The following is a 17,018-nucleotide window of genomic DNA, read 5'->3' as shown; positions in this document are numbered from 1 at the left end:
TAGTTCATTTGGTTCAAAAGTTATAGCCAAGACCTTTTTCGGACAGCGGCCATATTGATTTGGCCACCAGGGTGGCCCCGGGGGTCGCCGGCTCGGGCGCCCTGGCTGAATCAATTGAGCATACTCTGGGCTACATCTGGGCCAAATTTGGTGCTTTTGCACAAATTTGCACGAAAATATCCCTAAGGCCCCCAACTAGAAGGAGAGGCGATTATAAAGCTCTTTGTGCAGGTAGGAAAGCGCTATATGTGCAGTCCATTTCCCATTCCCAAAGTACCACATATTTTCAAAACAAATGTTTATTTTAATATATTATAACCTCCAAATGCAATAGCATCTGTATTGAGCACTGAACAAACAGTATAACACTTTTGAACAAATTCCAGTAATAATGGAAGAAAAGAGACAACAGTCTATACATGACAACACATACAGGACATTCTAACTGTGTCATTACATTACATTCTGTGTCATCTTAAAAAAAAAAACACATAAGAAAAATTGAAAAAACGAAATCAAATCTCTTATGAGCATGCATGAACATACCTATGTGTTCACTTTTCTTCGTTTTGAGGTTGTTCGCAAATGTTTTGCCGTTAGTTTCTGGCCAGGCTTTTTGGCTAGCTGGGGTACCACTGGAATGCTCAACTGCCAATCATTAGATTATATCGTTTTAGCCTTAGGTACCATCTTAACCTTCAAGAATTTTAAATAGTTCTGCCAGGTTTACCATGATGTGCTGTAGAGCAATTATTGCTTTTATAAAAAGGTTTACCACTGACATAAAGATAATTATTAACAATAAGGTCATACATGGAACAAAGGGCTTTACCATGTTCCTCGTTTTTACAATTTACATCACAGCACAGTACTGCATCCCTAGGTAATTCAATATAATGCAGCAGAATGTTATGAGAGTGTAAACACAACCAGTCTAGCTTCCCTGCATATCCTCTGTTGTCATCCACTGTTAATAGTGGTGTTTTCTGGTCTGTGGTGGCCAGATCATAACACACCTCCATGCTGTCCAGTGAGGCATGTGCATCTGCAGTGCATATTAGCAGGCTGATTTTCCAAGTTTGGTCTGTATATGGGGAACCTCAGTGTAAGCCAACCATTTGAGCGTGTCATATATAGGGTCTAGAGTTCCAAACTAGTAGTGATGTGAATCATGTGAGATAAGGAGGTAATTTGGCCTTAGGATAAATATTCTTTCATCTTAAATTATTCGTATTATTAGGGCACAAGTATCACTCTGTAGAACTTTAATAACAATAATTACGGTATATATTGTGTTTGTATGCATGCATCATTATATTCAAACATAAGGAGGAAGGAGAAATAGTTTCTGACAGTCTCCTCCCCACCGTATGTATATATTCTCTCCCCAGTCCCCACCATATGCATATTTCTCTCCCACCCACCCACCCCCTCCTAATGTACAGTCTCCTCCCCATCACAGCATATGTATATACTCTGTCAGGATCTATGGGTAACAGTACTGTATATTTGCATATCATATATGTCACAAATGTAACAGTACTATATACCTGTATGTCATGCATGTCCCTATGCCATAAATGTCATGATGTCATGTATGTTGTGTATGTCATAAATGTCACTATGAATTGTAAATGGGGGACCCTGATGTAAACAAGACAAACGTCTTTCTCTGGTCTGCATCCCCTTAACAATTGTGTGTATTGAGCTGTACTGTATTGTACACATTCTGCAATCTGTTAAATAAAGTTTTCATTCATTCATGAATTCATTCATTCATTCATTCATTCATTCATTCATTCATTCATTCATTCATTCATCATTCTGAGCATCTCTGGATGAACCGTTTCTTCACTCTAGTAAAGGGGCGTGTCCCCCAAATCGTCATCAACCCCTGCCGGATGTAGAAGTAGAACTGTCACGTGAGTGCGTTTATGAGTTATATAGTATACGCTCCAGATAAACATGGCGACCTGCATGAGGATGATCGGTGCGTCGAGACACATATATAGAAACTCGGCCGTGCTACTGGTCCAGAGTCGGTCCAGACTGACCGTCGCGTCACACCGGACCGGAACCTTGACCAAAACATTATGCCATCGGACCGTTCCGCCGGGAGGAGCCGCCCGCTCAGCCCGGGCTGCGGCGCTGTTCAGCCGGCAGAGAGAGCTCCTCCTCACCCCGGGCTGTCGGTTCCTCGTCGTCCCCGAGAGGAGCTTTGGGAACCGGGCCAGTGGAGCTGGGGAGGACGGTGCGGAGAGCGGGGGTTCTGGAGGAGAGGAACCGGGAGGGGCAGACGGAGGAGCGCCGTACAGCGGCCCCCAGATGACCGCCCTCACCACCATGCTGGTGCCGGAGGAGTTCCCTAACGTCCCTCTGATCGCCGTGAACAGAAACCCGGTGTTCCCCCGGTTCATCAAGATCATAGAGGTGAGACCTGGTCCACGGAGGTCCGTCTGGACAGAGACCTGGAGTCTCTTGACCTCAGGGGGAGGTAGAGATACTGATGAAGGACACAGAGGGATGATGACGCAATGACACCTAGAGAGCTGACATCACTCTACTGAACCCTTTTCTATTATGATGATGGTTATTTGTTATTGTTATTATGAAGAGGAGTATGATACTGATATTTTGGAGTAAATCTATTGATATATCGGCCTGGTTTGGGTATAATTCTGTGTGATGCATTAGCCTGGCTGTAAAGAGTCCTGTGATGCATTAGCCTGGCTGTGAAGAGTCAAGATACAAGATACCATTACTGCCACACAACCAGGTTGGTGGTATTTGTGATCAGTACAGAGTGTATTGAAGCTCTGGATATACAGTACATAAAACTGGAACATAGATACATTTACCCCCCCCCCCCCCTTCCCAGCAATGGATACATAATACAGCACAACATGACACAATAAATACATAAATACAGCACAACATAACGCATGGAAGAGTAGTTCATCAGGCCAGGAGCTTGGTTAGTGTAAGGGGGGAGGGGGAGAGCTGAGCAGGGCCAAGGGAGTTCAGGGTCCGAATGGCAGTTGGGAAGAAGCTGTCCTTGAATCGGGTGGTTTTTGCGAGTATGGACTTGAATGCTACTGTCCTGTGATGCATTAGCCTGGCTGTAAAGAGTCATCTGGTCCATTACTCTGGCTGTAAAGAGTCATGTAATACATTAGCCTGGCTGTAAAGAGTCATGTAATACATTAGCCTGGCTGTAAAGAGTCATGTAATACATTACTCTGGCTGTAAAGAGTCATGTAATACATTACTCTGGCTGTAAAGAGTAATGTAATACATTAACCTGGCTGTAAAGAGTCATCTGGTTCATTAGCCTGGCTGTAAAGTAGGGATGCTCCGGTTGATATCGGATATTGGCCCCGATACGACTGGATCGGGTATTGGTAAAAAAATATATATTGGATAATTTTTTTTAAAGTATTCTAATATAATAAATTAATAATGAATACAATAAGAAATAACAATTCAGTACATTTGTGTTAATTTGTTACATTTTGTTTCACTAAGTTAGGAAAGTAATGTTTTAAGTCAAGCCTGATGTTGCCTTGCACAAAAGAATGATCCCAGTCTCTTCCACACAGTGAGGCATACAGTTTATTAATTGGACAATGGGTATCGGATCAGTACTCTGTATCGGCCGATACCCAAAGCCCAGGTATCGGTATCGGGACTGAAAAAGTCGGATCGGTGCATCCCTACTGTAAAGAGTCATGTGTGGTTCATTAGCATGGCTGTAAAGAGTCATGTGTGTTTCATTAGCATGGCTGTAAAGAGTCATGTGTGTTTCATTAGCATGGCTGTAAAGAGTCATGTGTGTTTCATTAGCATCGCTGTAAAGAGTCATGTGTGTTTCATTAGCATGGATGTAAACAGTCATGTGGTTCATTAGCCTGGATGTAAACAGTCATGTGGTTCATTAGCCTGGATGTAAACAGTCATGTGTGGTTCATTAGCCTGGATGTAAACAGTAATGTGGTTCATTAGCCTGGATGTAAAGAGTCATGTGTGTTTCATTAGCATGGCTGTAAAGAGTCATGTGTGTTTCATTAGCCTGGATGTAAACAGTAATGTGTTTCATTAGCATGGCTGTAAAGAGTCATGTGTGTTTCATTAGCCTGGATGTAAACAGTAATGTGGTTCATTAGCCTGGCTGTAAACAGTAATGTGGTTCATTAGCCTGGATGTAAACAGTCATGTGGTTCATTAGCCTGGATGTAAACAGTCATGTGGTTCATTAGCCTGGCTGTAAACAGTAATGTGGTTCATTAGCCTGGCTGTAAACAGTAATGTGGTTCATTAGCCTGGCTGTAGAGTCATGTGTGGTTCATTAGCCTGGCTGTAAGGAGTCATGTGTGGTTCATTAGCCTGGCTGTAAAGAGTCATGTGTGGTTCATTAGCCTGGCTGTAAGGAGTCATGTGTGGTTCATTAGCCTGGCTGTAAGGAGTCGTGTGGTTCATTAGCCTGGCTGTAAAGAGTCATGGTTCTATTGAGCCCATTTTCATTCAGACGTCTTGAGCTGAGAAGATGTGGAGCTTGACTGTGGAGAAACATCTACCAGAGCATCATGATCTGACTGGTATCTAACAGGCCATGATCTGACTGGTATCTAACATGCCATGATCTGACTGGTATCTAACATGCCATGATCTGACTGGTATCTAACAGGCCATGATCTGACTGGTATCTAACATGCCATGATCTGACTGGTATCTAACAGCATGATCTGACTGGTATCTAACAGCATGATCTGACTGGTATCTAACAGGCCATGATCTGACTGGTATCTAACAGCATGATCTGACTGGTATCTAACAGGCCATGATCTGACTGGTATCTAACAGCATGATCTGACTGGTATCTAACAGGCCATGATCTGACTGGTATCTAACAGGCCATGATCTGGCTGGTATCTAACAGCATGATCTGACTGGTATCTAACAGGCCATGATCTGACTGGTATCTAACAGGCCATGATCTGACTGGTATCTAACAGGCCATGATCTGACTGGTATCTAACAGCATGATCTGACTGGTATCTAACAGGCCATGATCTGACTGGTATCTAACAGCATGATCTGACTGGTATCTAACAGGCCATGATCTGACTGGTATCTAACAGCATGATCTGACTGGTATCTAACAGGCCATGATCTGACTGGTATCTAACAGCATGATCTGACTGGTATCTAACAGGCCATGATCTGACTGGTATCTAACAGCATGATCTGACTGGTATCTAACAGGCCATGATCTGACTGGTATCTAACAGCATGATCTGACTGGTAACTCTGGATTACTCAATATCTTTAGTTACTTTGAGATGATAACGTCCACTACATTCATGTTGGATTAAAGAAATGTGACTGTTATATCAACCAGCAGGATATTGGTAACATACAATACGATATGTGATAAGTCAATATGAGAGAACACAACACACTGAACCATTCTTCTGTTGTTATTATTATTATGTTATATGTTGTTTGTTCAGATCATGCAGACTTTAATAAAAGATGTACAAATATATATCTAATATAATATACTATTATATCTAATATATAATAATAGTAGTATATAATATAATAATATATATAATACTACTAATACAATAATATATAATAATTAAGGCTGTACCGAATGTCATTTTTTAACATTCGAAGCTTCTATTGAAGTATTCGAACGAAGCTTTGAATGTTTGTAAAAAAAAAAATATATATATATATATATATATATATATATATATATATATAATTCGAATGTTGATTTAGAATTTGAATGTCAACATTATGATCGAAGCTTCGAAGCATTCGGTACAGCCCTAATAATAATACTACTGCTCAGTACTACTCAGCACTGCTGTTCTGAACATCTGCAGGTCTGGAGGTGAGTCACACATCACAGCAATGTGTTTGATTATTAATCCAATCTAATTCTATATAATATGTGTGTATTGTAGGTGAAGAACAAGATGCTCATGGAGTTATTGAGGAGGAAGGTTCGTCTGGCTCAGCCGTACGCCGGTGTGTTTCTGAAGAGAGACGACAGGTAACGTGCTATTACTGTCATTTAAAGAGAGATGACCGATAACACTATTACTGTCATTTAAAGAGAGATGACCGATAACACTATTGCTGTCAGTTAAAGAGAGATGACCGATAACACTATTACTGTCATTTAAAGAGAGATGACGATAACACTATTGCTGTCAGTTAAAGAGAGACGACAGGTAACACTATTACTGTCAGTTAAAGAGAGATGACGGGTAACACTATTACTGTCAGTTAAAGAGAGATGACGGGTAACACTATTACTGTCAGTTAAAGAGAGATGACAGGTAACACTATTACTGTCAGTTAAAGAGAGATGACGGGTAACGTTCTATTACTGTCAGTTAAAGTGATTTGTGATCTCTATATATACTGATAGACTGAGTGATCTCTATATATACTGATAGACTGAGTGATCTCTATATATACTGATAGACTGGGTGATCTCTATATATACTGATAGACTGAGTGATCTCTAGATACAGGGATAGACTGAGTGATCTCTAGATACAGGGATAGACTGAGTGATCTCTAGATACAGGGATAGACTGAGTGATCTCTAGATACAGGGATAGATTGGGTGATCTCTAGATACAGGGATAGACTGAGTGATCTCTAGATACAGGGATAGACTGAGTGATCTCTAGATACAGGGATAGACTGAGTGATCTCTAAGTAAAGTCAATATACATACAATATACAACACAGAGTAAAATGAGTAACACTGAGGTACAATGCAGAAATGAGATGCGGTACAAAACTTAGGGTAGGGTGCAAATGAGGTATGGATGTAGTGCAAATCTTTTTAATAATAGATAAATATAAAGTGTGTTAAAGTGAGTGGTAGGTGAGTGTTTGTTTAAAGTGTGTGTGTACATGTGGATGTGTGTGCAGTGAGTGTAGATGGCGCCATCTTGTGTAGATGATGGGTTGTTACATAGTGTCATTGCCATTGAGCATCCTGATGGCCTGGGCCCAGGAGTTCAAAACTTTTAATCCCTATCTGATCGGATCAGATTTGGATTCATTCATTTCAACTCATTATGAATTGAAAATCGGGGACCCTGATGTAAACAAGACGAAAGTCTTTCTCTGGTCTGCATCCCCTTAACAATTGTGTGTATTGAGCTAGGGCTGGGCGATAAAACGATAACGATAACTATCGCGATAAATTATTTCCTCGAAATAAACATGAAACGTGGTCGCAAAGTTTGGATATATCGATTTTCCAAGCTTGGATATCAGCACACGCACTAACAACCAATCAGTGAAGGAGATGGCCGACAGTGAAGGAGACCCGCGGTGCACCTCTGGGTAGAGAGGTAGGACTCTAGTAGTAAACAAGGCTGGCTAGGATAACTAGCTTGCACGGCACTATTTTATATATTTACGTGCCGAGTATGTGTGTGGCGTGAATTCTGAGGCCACGTTTATAGTAGGGATGCACGATAATTATCGGGCCGATATCAGCAATTATGACGTCATCCCGATAAACTCGATAACGTTATTAACACTTAACACGTTATTAACACTGCCTAAGGTTAAATTCATGATATACCATAGATTGCCAGCGCTATTTGTCTATGGAGAAAGTCCCCTTCTTTGCAGGGCTATAACTTTTTAAATTCTATTGCTACATTGCCATTATTAGGGCCCATTCAAAGTCCTATATGTATTGTTCATTGTGTAGCAACGTTAAACTTTTTCATTCACATATTCATAGTAAAGTATGGTCTAATGTATAAGTATGTTTTCATCTCTTTCTGCAGCTTTCTCCAGAACGTGATATATAGCCCCAAATGCATTATATTGATGATGAAATACAGTTTGATGGCAATCAGCGCGATATAAAAAATTCCAACTAGACTTACTTCTAGAAGTTACTACACGTCATCTGATGTTGACCGGATGGGCGAGGGGGCGTTTATAATTCCGTGGGCAGCGTTATACCAATCATCTAATGTGGGTCAAATGTTGATAATAGCAGTTAGTATCGAAGACGGTAACGTTACACGCTGAAACTCACCCCAGTCTCCGCGCGCCGTTGGGCGATCATCGTAGAGTAGAAATCTTATCATTATGGGATATATTTTTACCCGGTCCATCTCCAGCTTGTATAATGGTATATACGTCCAAATCCTGTTGTTTATCGAGTTATTGCCAATCGATCACCGTGTAGCTTGACGAGCCAGAGTCCCATGACCTATAGCGAGCGCCCGGAAGTACTACGGACGTCTAGCAAAACCTCTATGCCACATCCTGTTTGGCGATTGCGCCGATCGGCCACCAGATGGCGCTCCTGAACCGCCAGAGAGCTCAGTGGGTCCTGCTGGTGGATCTCAGGCCAGCGGAGGGGACATATGAATCCGATCGCAGATTTTTGAAATATTGATATGTTATGTACTAGAGGCCTAGTCACTCCTGTGTCACCAGGGCATACAGGTGAGGGCTGCCAATTAGCCAATTAGTGCTGATTGGTTACCTGCTGGGGAGCTTCAAAGGCAGACCCAGTAACACACATGCACTGTCTGTGCCTAGTGAAAGAGCTGTCAGGTTCTTACAGTCCTTGTCCGTTGGGTTACCAGTACATTAGCTTATAGTTATATTAGTAGTTCCTTGGTTTAGTAGCATTTTTGAGTTAGAGCACAGGGTTTTGGTGTTGATTACACATAGGTTGCGTACCCATGAGCCAGGGTCGTAACAGTTGGGCGCTCATCCGGGATCTTTTACCCCTAGAACTTTGTTTGGTGATTTTTTTTTTTGTGTTGCACGGGGTGTCATCATATTATGGTTTGGGTGGTGTTCGTTACACATGGTGTAACGTGGGGGCTGAGCCATTTTCATCAAACAGGTGAGTATGCCGTATTTGTTTGTAATTTGATGTGACTACTTATGCTGTTAAAATATATAGTTTAGTAGGCACCACATGTAGATAGGGATATTATTTTCTGGTTGTTGGTTAGCGTCCGGTGCACCGCGTACTCCTGGGGCGGTCAATGAAATGATTGTATATGATCTTTGACTGGTAGCAGGTGTGGTTGAAGAAAGTTAGGTCTACAGGGCATTAGTTTAAGGGTAGGTAGGTTAGGGCGGCCAGGAAACACAGGTAGTGTGGTAGGGCTTTATTTAGTGTTTCTTAGGGTAGACATGTGGTAGGCCGGGGTTTTCTGCAGTTTAGACGTAGAAGCATATGTGGTCACATCAGGTTAGAAGGCGCACCTGTTTGGAATATTTTGTTGGATTTCTTTTGTTTGTTTAAGTGTTTGGTGAGCATACCTGGTAGCACCTAACACCCTGCGTGTATGACACGTCTATTTAGGGTGGGTGTGTTTTTTTTGTTTTTTTTTGTTTGTGCAACCTGGAAAGGTGCGCTCCGTAGAGCTCACATTTCCACCGCGTTCCCTTCTGGTTGTTATTGTTGGCAATTAGCATTATTCATGGTTCTTCAGTGGTTCTTCGTTGTTCTTCAGTGGTTCGTTGGGGGGGTCTTCGTGGTTCGTTAGTGGTTCTTCGTGTCTGTGGGGTTGGGTGTGTAGCTTGGGGTGTCTAGTTCAGTGAAAATGGCTTCCATCAGGGACTTTGTTGATCGCCCATCTCATGACTTATTAGACAAATTTTCCAAAGAACAACTGCTCGAGCTTGCTGTGCACTACAAGGTCGAGCTTACTCCCAGTGAGAAACGTTTGAAACCATCTGCCTTGGGTGCTTTGAGGGTTTTGCTCATTAGGGAACAGGTGCTTGAGGAGAGGGTGGAGGAGCCTCCTTTGTCTGACGTGTCTCCGCTATTACATGGTGTAGAGGGTGAGTGGAGGATTAGGGAGTTGGAGTTTAAAGAAAGGCAGCTAGAGCGAGAGCGTGAGGAGAGGAAAGAGGAGCGTGAGCTTAAGGAGAGGAAAGAGGAGCGTGAGTTTAAGGAGAGACAAATGTTGCTGGAGCACGAGCGTGCGCAGAAGGAGCTTGAGTATAAGCATGCTGCCTTACAGGCGGGTGCTCTGCATCCAGAGTCACGTTCCGGGTTTGATGTAGGCAGGAATATCAGGATGGTGCCACCATTTTTTGAGAAAGATGTGGAAAGATATTTTCCCCTTTTCGAACGGGTGGCAACCACATTGAAGTGGCCTGATACCGCCTGGACACTGCTGCTGCAATGTGTTTTGGTTGGTAGGGCACAAGAAGCCTACACTGCTCTGTCCCTTGAACAAAGCGCTGATTATGAGCTGGTTAAAGCTTCCATTTTGAGGGCTTATGAGTTGGTCCCTGAGGCCTATCGTCAGCGTTTTAGAGGTTATCGTAGGTCCGAGGGGCAGTCTTATGTTGAGTTTGGAAGGGAGAAGGAGAACCTGTTTGACAGGTGGTGCACTTCTCAGAAGGCAGAGTCAAGAGAGCAGCTTAGGCAGTTGATTCTCCTAGAGGAATTTAAAAGATGTGTTCCTGATACCGTTTCCACACATCTAAATGAGCGTGGGGTATCGAAGATAGGCGACGCCGCTGTCTTCGCCGATGAGTTTGTGTTGACACACAAGTCCGTGTTTTTGGAGGACTACCGTGTTGAGTCCGAGGATAGGCGTCCTGTTCAGGGGGGCCGTTTCCCAAAACCTGTGTCTGCTGGTCAATTAACTTCACCTCCTAGGCGGGGTGGTTCTGCTGGTGCATTCCCAGAAGGTGTAACTGAGGGGTACAATTCCCTGACTGTATTAATCAAGTATTGGTATCATTAAACCACTACCGTCTTATGTACATTACTGGCCATACCGTACACAAGTATATCAGATGAGAACTCCTCCACAATGAAACGGTTTCCACACAAATACTCGTTTAGAATATTTATTACATCAAAGGATACAAATATACTTTATATTGAATGCGCTTATAAGGCAAAGAATGTGCGTAGGCAAGTCAATACTGAATATTAGGAATTATCTAGGGAATAATGGTAGGGGAGTTACTACCGGTTGTAAGCCAGCAGGGGGAGGCAATGCTCTATGCAAGTCAATGGTTCCACAGGGAGCTTCAATAGGCACCTGGAGACGGTATATTGCTCCCTGGCTCAGCGGGGAAAGGCAGCTGTACTCCCAGTGTGCGCGCCGCACAGGTGAAGCCGTGGAGTCTCTCCTTGAGACGGGCTCGAGTGATGTCCTCACTGTAGATGCCACACAGCAGCCGGGTAGACGGTTCTCTGCTCCAGCAGCTTGGTCAAAGCAATGAAGAATAATAATCCTGCCGGAAAGGGCTCTGCAATCACCGGTGTAAATCCTCCGTGGTCCACGGTAGTTCACAGTTGAACTTGACGTTACTACTATCCTATTTGCACGCGGCTATAAGTGCTCTATGTAGACGCACAATTACTCACTTCACGTGGTCTTTGACTCGTAATGAAGGCTTACTAGTAAATAGCGAACGATACGTTGAACAAACGTAGTAGGATAACACGACTCTACTTGAGGCAATACGAGCCCTACTCTACCGCACGTTGCATAGTGGGTGAGACGTCACTTGGGTAACTGAACAAGACTGAACTTCAACTCGAACTGAAAAGGCGAACTAACTCAGTATTCACCTACGCCATATTTATATGTACGGGGAATAATCAAGTGCCAGCCTGCTCACTGTCTCGTAGCCCTGGGCAGAAGCGGGCATGTTGAGACAAGTCGTGTCGGTAGCTTTCAAGTCGGCTCTAGGGGCACGGCACTGGCGCTGGTGGCACGCCATCCAATAGGAGAACGACATATTATGGGCTATAGTAGGCTAAAGGGATATTCCGTGTATATGTACAAGGAATATACAAGGGATATCAAACGATATACAAATATTATGCAATATATATCAATCAATAAATACATATATTCGGTTTAATCTGACCCTTTGTAACAGAAGGGATTATCTGTTTTTACTGTAAGGAACCTGGTCATATCGTTGCTGGATGCCCGGTGCTTGAGCAGAAAAATGTCAGAACCGTGGCTCTGGTAGAAACCATATGCAGGACGCCTATGCCAACGTTAGATGGGGATGGGGAAGGTATCAAACGTGTGGACAAAGAGCTCGAGGGTTCCTCAAGGTTTAGGATGAATGGATTTGTTTCCCTGACTAATGCACTAGAGTCCAAACAGGCTATAACAATTTGGAGAGATACCGGTGCTTTTCAGTCCCTCATTCTGGAGGGGGTTTTGCCATTTTCATCAAACTCTTCTTTGCATTCCGATGTCGTTGTTCAGGGCTTTGGGGGTGGATTTGTGGATGCACCTTTGCATGAGGTCACGCTCAATTCTCCCTTAGTATCAGGCAATGTTGTTGTGGGGGTATGTTCTCACATTCCCATAAAGGGGGTGTCCTTCATTCTAGGGAATGATTTGGCTGGTGACAGTGTTGGCTACTCCGGTTGTAACTCCCATTCCTGTGGTTTCTGAGGTCTCTAATGAGCTGGCACAGAAACATCCAGGAGTGTTTCCGGTGTGTGCTGTGGCACGAGAAATGTCAAAGGACAAAAGTGATGTTGTTGATACCTCGACTTGGGACATTACACTTAGTGACACATTCTTTGTTGAATTAAAAGGTGCACCTGTTGAGAATTTTCGAAAGCACACTGTGGATGTACCTCTGCATAATTATTCTCTTGATTGTGGTTTTGTGTTAGGCCCGGTGGTGAAACCAGAGTTGACAGGCGTGCCGGAGAAGCATGTGACAGGAGATGATATGGCAGCGCAATGTCTCAAGGTCTTCCCAGCCTGTACGGTGGCTGAGGCCACGAACGAATTGGAGGAGGAGTGTGGGAAGGATGCTATGAGAGGTGCTGTTTTTTCATGTGACACCGTTCTAGTTGGAGGGGCTACTAAGCTTGATTTAGGCTGCCAGCCTTCCCACAATAGCTCTATTGTCCCTAATGTTTCACTTGTGGGCAGGGATGGTCCCAGTATGTCAGTTGATGATTCTGACATTGATCCACATGTCCACACTGATTCTCTGCCATGCACTAGGTGTGATGGTCAACCTAGTTACCTGTGTCCTGTGGAGCAGGAGCCGCCTTCGCGACCTGGTCTGTTGAGTGGCAGCCATTTTGATTTTGATCAGGACAAAGTTATTTTGGGTGACGCCATTTTAGATGGTGTTCCAGACGTTATGCTGGCTGTCGTACTGCCAGGTTCCCGGTACACTGGGGCTGTACCTGAGGCGGTACAGCCTACTCTGGATGTTCACGGTGTGCAGTATCCTGAACTGCCAGTGCCAGGTGGGATGGATATGGGTGCGGTGGTGGTATCAGTGATTTATGGTTTTGTTGTGCTGTGGTCTGTTCTGTTAAGCGCAGTTCTCAGGTTGATTTTGGTTTGCAGTATAATTTTGACAGATCGGTATCGGTGGTCGTGTTCGACAGGGGCCGACCCGGTTCTTGCCTTGAACCATTTTTATGTTTACGTTGGATCCTCCAGTTTGCCCCTTGTTGTGTATACAGACCATAACCCTTTGGTTTTTCTTCGCAGCATGGTGAAAAATCGAACCATCGTTTGATGCGATGGAGTTTGTTCCTCCAGGCGTATAACTTGGATATTCGCCACATTCGTGGGAGGGACAACGTGCTAGCAGACGCCCTCTCACGATCATAGTGCCGGTGTTTGTGGTACCCGTTACCGCTGTTGTGGTAGTGGCCCTGACAACTAAGGGGTCACAGTTGGTTTTTGTTTTGTTATGGGTTGTTGTGTAGTGGTTGCCTCTTGGGCAACCAGTTTGGTGGGGGAGGTGTTATGTACTAGAGGCCTAGTCACTCCTGTGTCACCAGGGCATACAGGTGAGGGCTGCCAATTAGCCAATTAGTGCTGATTGGTTACCTGCTGGGGAGCTTCAAAGGCAGACCCAGTAACACACATGCACTGTCTGTGCCTAGTGAAAGAGCTGTCAGGTTCTTACAGTCCTTGTCCGTTGGGTTACCAGTACATTAGCTTATAGTTATATTAGTAGTTCCTTGGTTTAGTAGCATTTTTGAGTTAGAGCACAGGGTTTTGGTGTTGATTACACATAGGTTGCGTACCCATGAGCCAGGGTCGTAACATGATATAAGGACGACGTAACGCGTCCTCCGGCAACTTTAGCATGGCCAGCAAAGACGTCTAAAGACGGTTCCCGGCAGCCAAAGTGTTAATAGCTCCGATAATATAATATATTTTTTTGTAAAAAAAAAATGCGGTGTGGGTGAATTGGAATGAAGTGCGTTTGTTTTGACTAAAGTCTCCTCCCGTTTTGTCAGTACTGTGCTACGACTGACAGCGTGTGGTTTAGGAACAGGGCGTTTTACACAAATCCAGCGCTCCCTTTCTTGGCTGTGACGTAGCCACGCAAGTTAACAACAAAGATGGCCGCGTCGGTACTCGGAGTTTCAGAGAAAAAAGATCGCTTGCTATTTGTAATAAATGCAATGCAGACGTTCCACAAGGAGGGAAAATGGCAACAACTTGCAATACATCCAGCCCGACGGGTCATCTGCGGCATCACCACCGCCACGACAGTGTGTTATTGTGTTAACTTAGAAGCCCACGACGACGCGAGGAGCTAAGCAAAGCTAGCCCCTTTCGTGGCTGTGATGCAACCCTTGGTTGAATACGCAGTCACTTATTGCTCCGTAGTAGCCAGGTTAATTTGCACCACCAAGGACTGCTTAAAAGCTAGCGGCTTGAGCCCTTCTGCGGTTCCCTCGGTCTTCGACAGACAGACCGGCGCATGCAGTTCAGCGTCGCGGAGCATTTAGCCTGCTGGCTACCTAGCTCCACTTCAACCAGCATCGGGAGCTCCAGCAGCTTGTCGATGTGCTAATAGCCTCAGCAAGCTAACGTTGGCTCCAGCAGCTTGTCGATCTGCTGGAGCCAGCTAACATTAGGTTGCTGAGGCTATTAGCACATCAACAAGCTGCTGGATCTCCTGATGCTGGTTGAAGTGGAGCTAGGTAGCCAGCAGGCTAAATGCTCCCGACGACATCAACAAGCTGCTGGAGCCAGCTAACGTTAGCTTGACTGGTTGCTGGCTAACTAATGAAGCTACTTGTCCCGGGAGATAACGGCGCTGGTTGTTGGCTAACTAATGTAGCTACTCGTCCCGTGAGATAACGGCGCTGCCTGGCTGGTTGTTGGCTAACTAATGTAGCTACTCATCCCGTGAGATAACGGCGCTGCCTGGCTGGTTGTTGGCTAACTAATGTAGCTACTCGTCCCGTGAGATAACGGCGCTGCCTGGCTGGTTGTCGGCTAACTAATGTAGCTACTCGTCCCGTGAGATAACGGCGCTGCCTGGCTGGTTGCCCTTCTGTCAAACTTCTTTAATTTAGCAAACGACTCGTCAATAGGTACAAGCGTGCTCGCGCCGTCGTCGCGGGCCCCCAACACCGTGGCGGTGGTGATGCCGCAGGTGACCCGTTGTGGTGGTGATGTGAGGTGGTGATGTGTCCACTCAAAGCCTCTTTTTCAAGGCTCCGCTTTGAAAAACACAAGCTGTTGACGGATTGTGAATTTTCATTTGGAAAAATAAATATGGTCACTTTATCAGTCAAAACTGTTGTCTTGGCTTTTGTTTCTGTTGTCTGGTTAGGTCACATTTAAGTTGGTGTTAAGTTATTGTCCTGGGAAGTCTTTTTATGTATTATTATTGTATTGTGATATGTTTTGTTTCATGTTGAAAAAAAATATTTTTGATAAAAAAAATATATATACATTAAAGAAAAATTTATAATACAATAAATATCGATATCGGTTATCGGCTTGAGGAGCATAAAGTTATCGGTGTCAAAAAAGCAATATCGTGCATCCCTAGTTTATAGTAGTGTGGGGTATACAGTGGACGTCGTTTCAATATATTGGGGCGGAAGAGAGTATTTTAGGGTAATATTTATTACATTGTCATGGAATACACCGCTTAGACACAACAGGCTGGCTAGGATAACTAGCTTGCGCGGCACTATTTTATATATTTACGTGCCGAGTATGTGTGTGTCGTGAATTCTGAGGCCACGTTTATAGTAGTGTGGGGTATACAGTGAACATCGTTTCAATATATTGGGGCGGAAGAGAGTATTTTAGGGTAATATTTAGTACATTGTCTGTCATGAGATACTCCGCTTGTCGGCTAACTGCTAACGTGCGCGGACTGATGACGACATCAACATTCGCAGCAGCAAAACAAGTCTATTGTATATATCTATGCTATTAATAGCCCGTCCATCGGCGCCGGGCATAAGAAGTTAATTAAACTTGACAGACATTATATCGACGATAATTATCGATATCGAGTTATATGCTGCAGCTCGTGCACGGTTTTACGTATTTGCATATAGCACCGCCCGTAATTAACCATATACGGTAATGGAACACCCCCATGAAATGTGGAAAAGTGGACTAAGCCGAGGGAAGCGTGTTATGGAGAAATACGCAGGCTGACAGACATGTACACGTACGGTGATGTCGGATATGATATCTATTAACTTAAAGACCATATTAACTAATAAAGACTGTGCTGGAATATGACTGCCTTTTTCCGTTTTGTTCGATTAATACCCAGGGATTAAAGTTCTCAATTTTATTCCAAATCGTGACGGATTTTCCGTCAATTTTCTACCTGCTGCATATGATTTGTAGATGCATACAATCTATTTTGATGTTGGTATTTGGTAGCCTATATAAACAATAATACGAGAGCATATACAAGAACAATGAATCTCACTGCCATGTATGATGTAGCCTATACGCCATGTGTAGCCTGCCTATATGTGATCAATACAGACTTGCACTTGAATTCCATCATGTCTGTGTGCGGGAGCTCACAAGGCTGTTGTCACAATGTAAATAAGAACGTGCACTGAAAAGTTACAGTATGTAGTTGGTTGATTATTTGTATGACAGTCAGTAAACCCTTGCAAAAAGTATCCGTTTTATTTAATGAATTGAAAACATGCAGCATGCCTTTCCTCCCGGCAGCAACGA

General features: G+C 43.8%; 1 protein-coding gene across 1 annotated transcript in view; it reads left to right on the top strand.

Moving 5' to 3' along the window:
* The first annotated feature begins 1,970 nt into the window (after nt 1-1,970).
* The window catches only part of lonp1 (lon peptidase 1, mitochondrial), an 80,133-nt gene continuing 65,085 nt past the window's right edge, over nt 1,971-17,018 (top strand). Inside the window, exons 1-2 of the mRNA XM_084310256.1 lie at nt 1,971-2,430; nt 5,976-6,064. Of these exons, the coding sequence (XP_084166382.1) occupies nt 1,978-2,430; nt 5,976-6,064 (542 nt within the window). The 5' untranslated portion in view covers nt 1,971-1,977. The remainder of the gene's footprint in view (nt 2,431-5,975; nt 6,065-17,018) is intronic.

The sequence above is a fragment of the Notolepis coatsorum genome (assembly GCF_963971535.1).
Source record: "Notolepis coatsorum genome assembly, chromosome: 3".
In the NCBI taxonomy this organism is placed as follows: Eukaryota; Metazoa; Chordata; class Actinopteri; order Aulopiformes; family Paralepididae; genus Notolepis; species Notolepis coatsorum.
The sequence above is the reverse complement of the archived record's forward strand: the minus strand, read 5'-3'. Positions and strand labels throughout refer to the sequence as shown.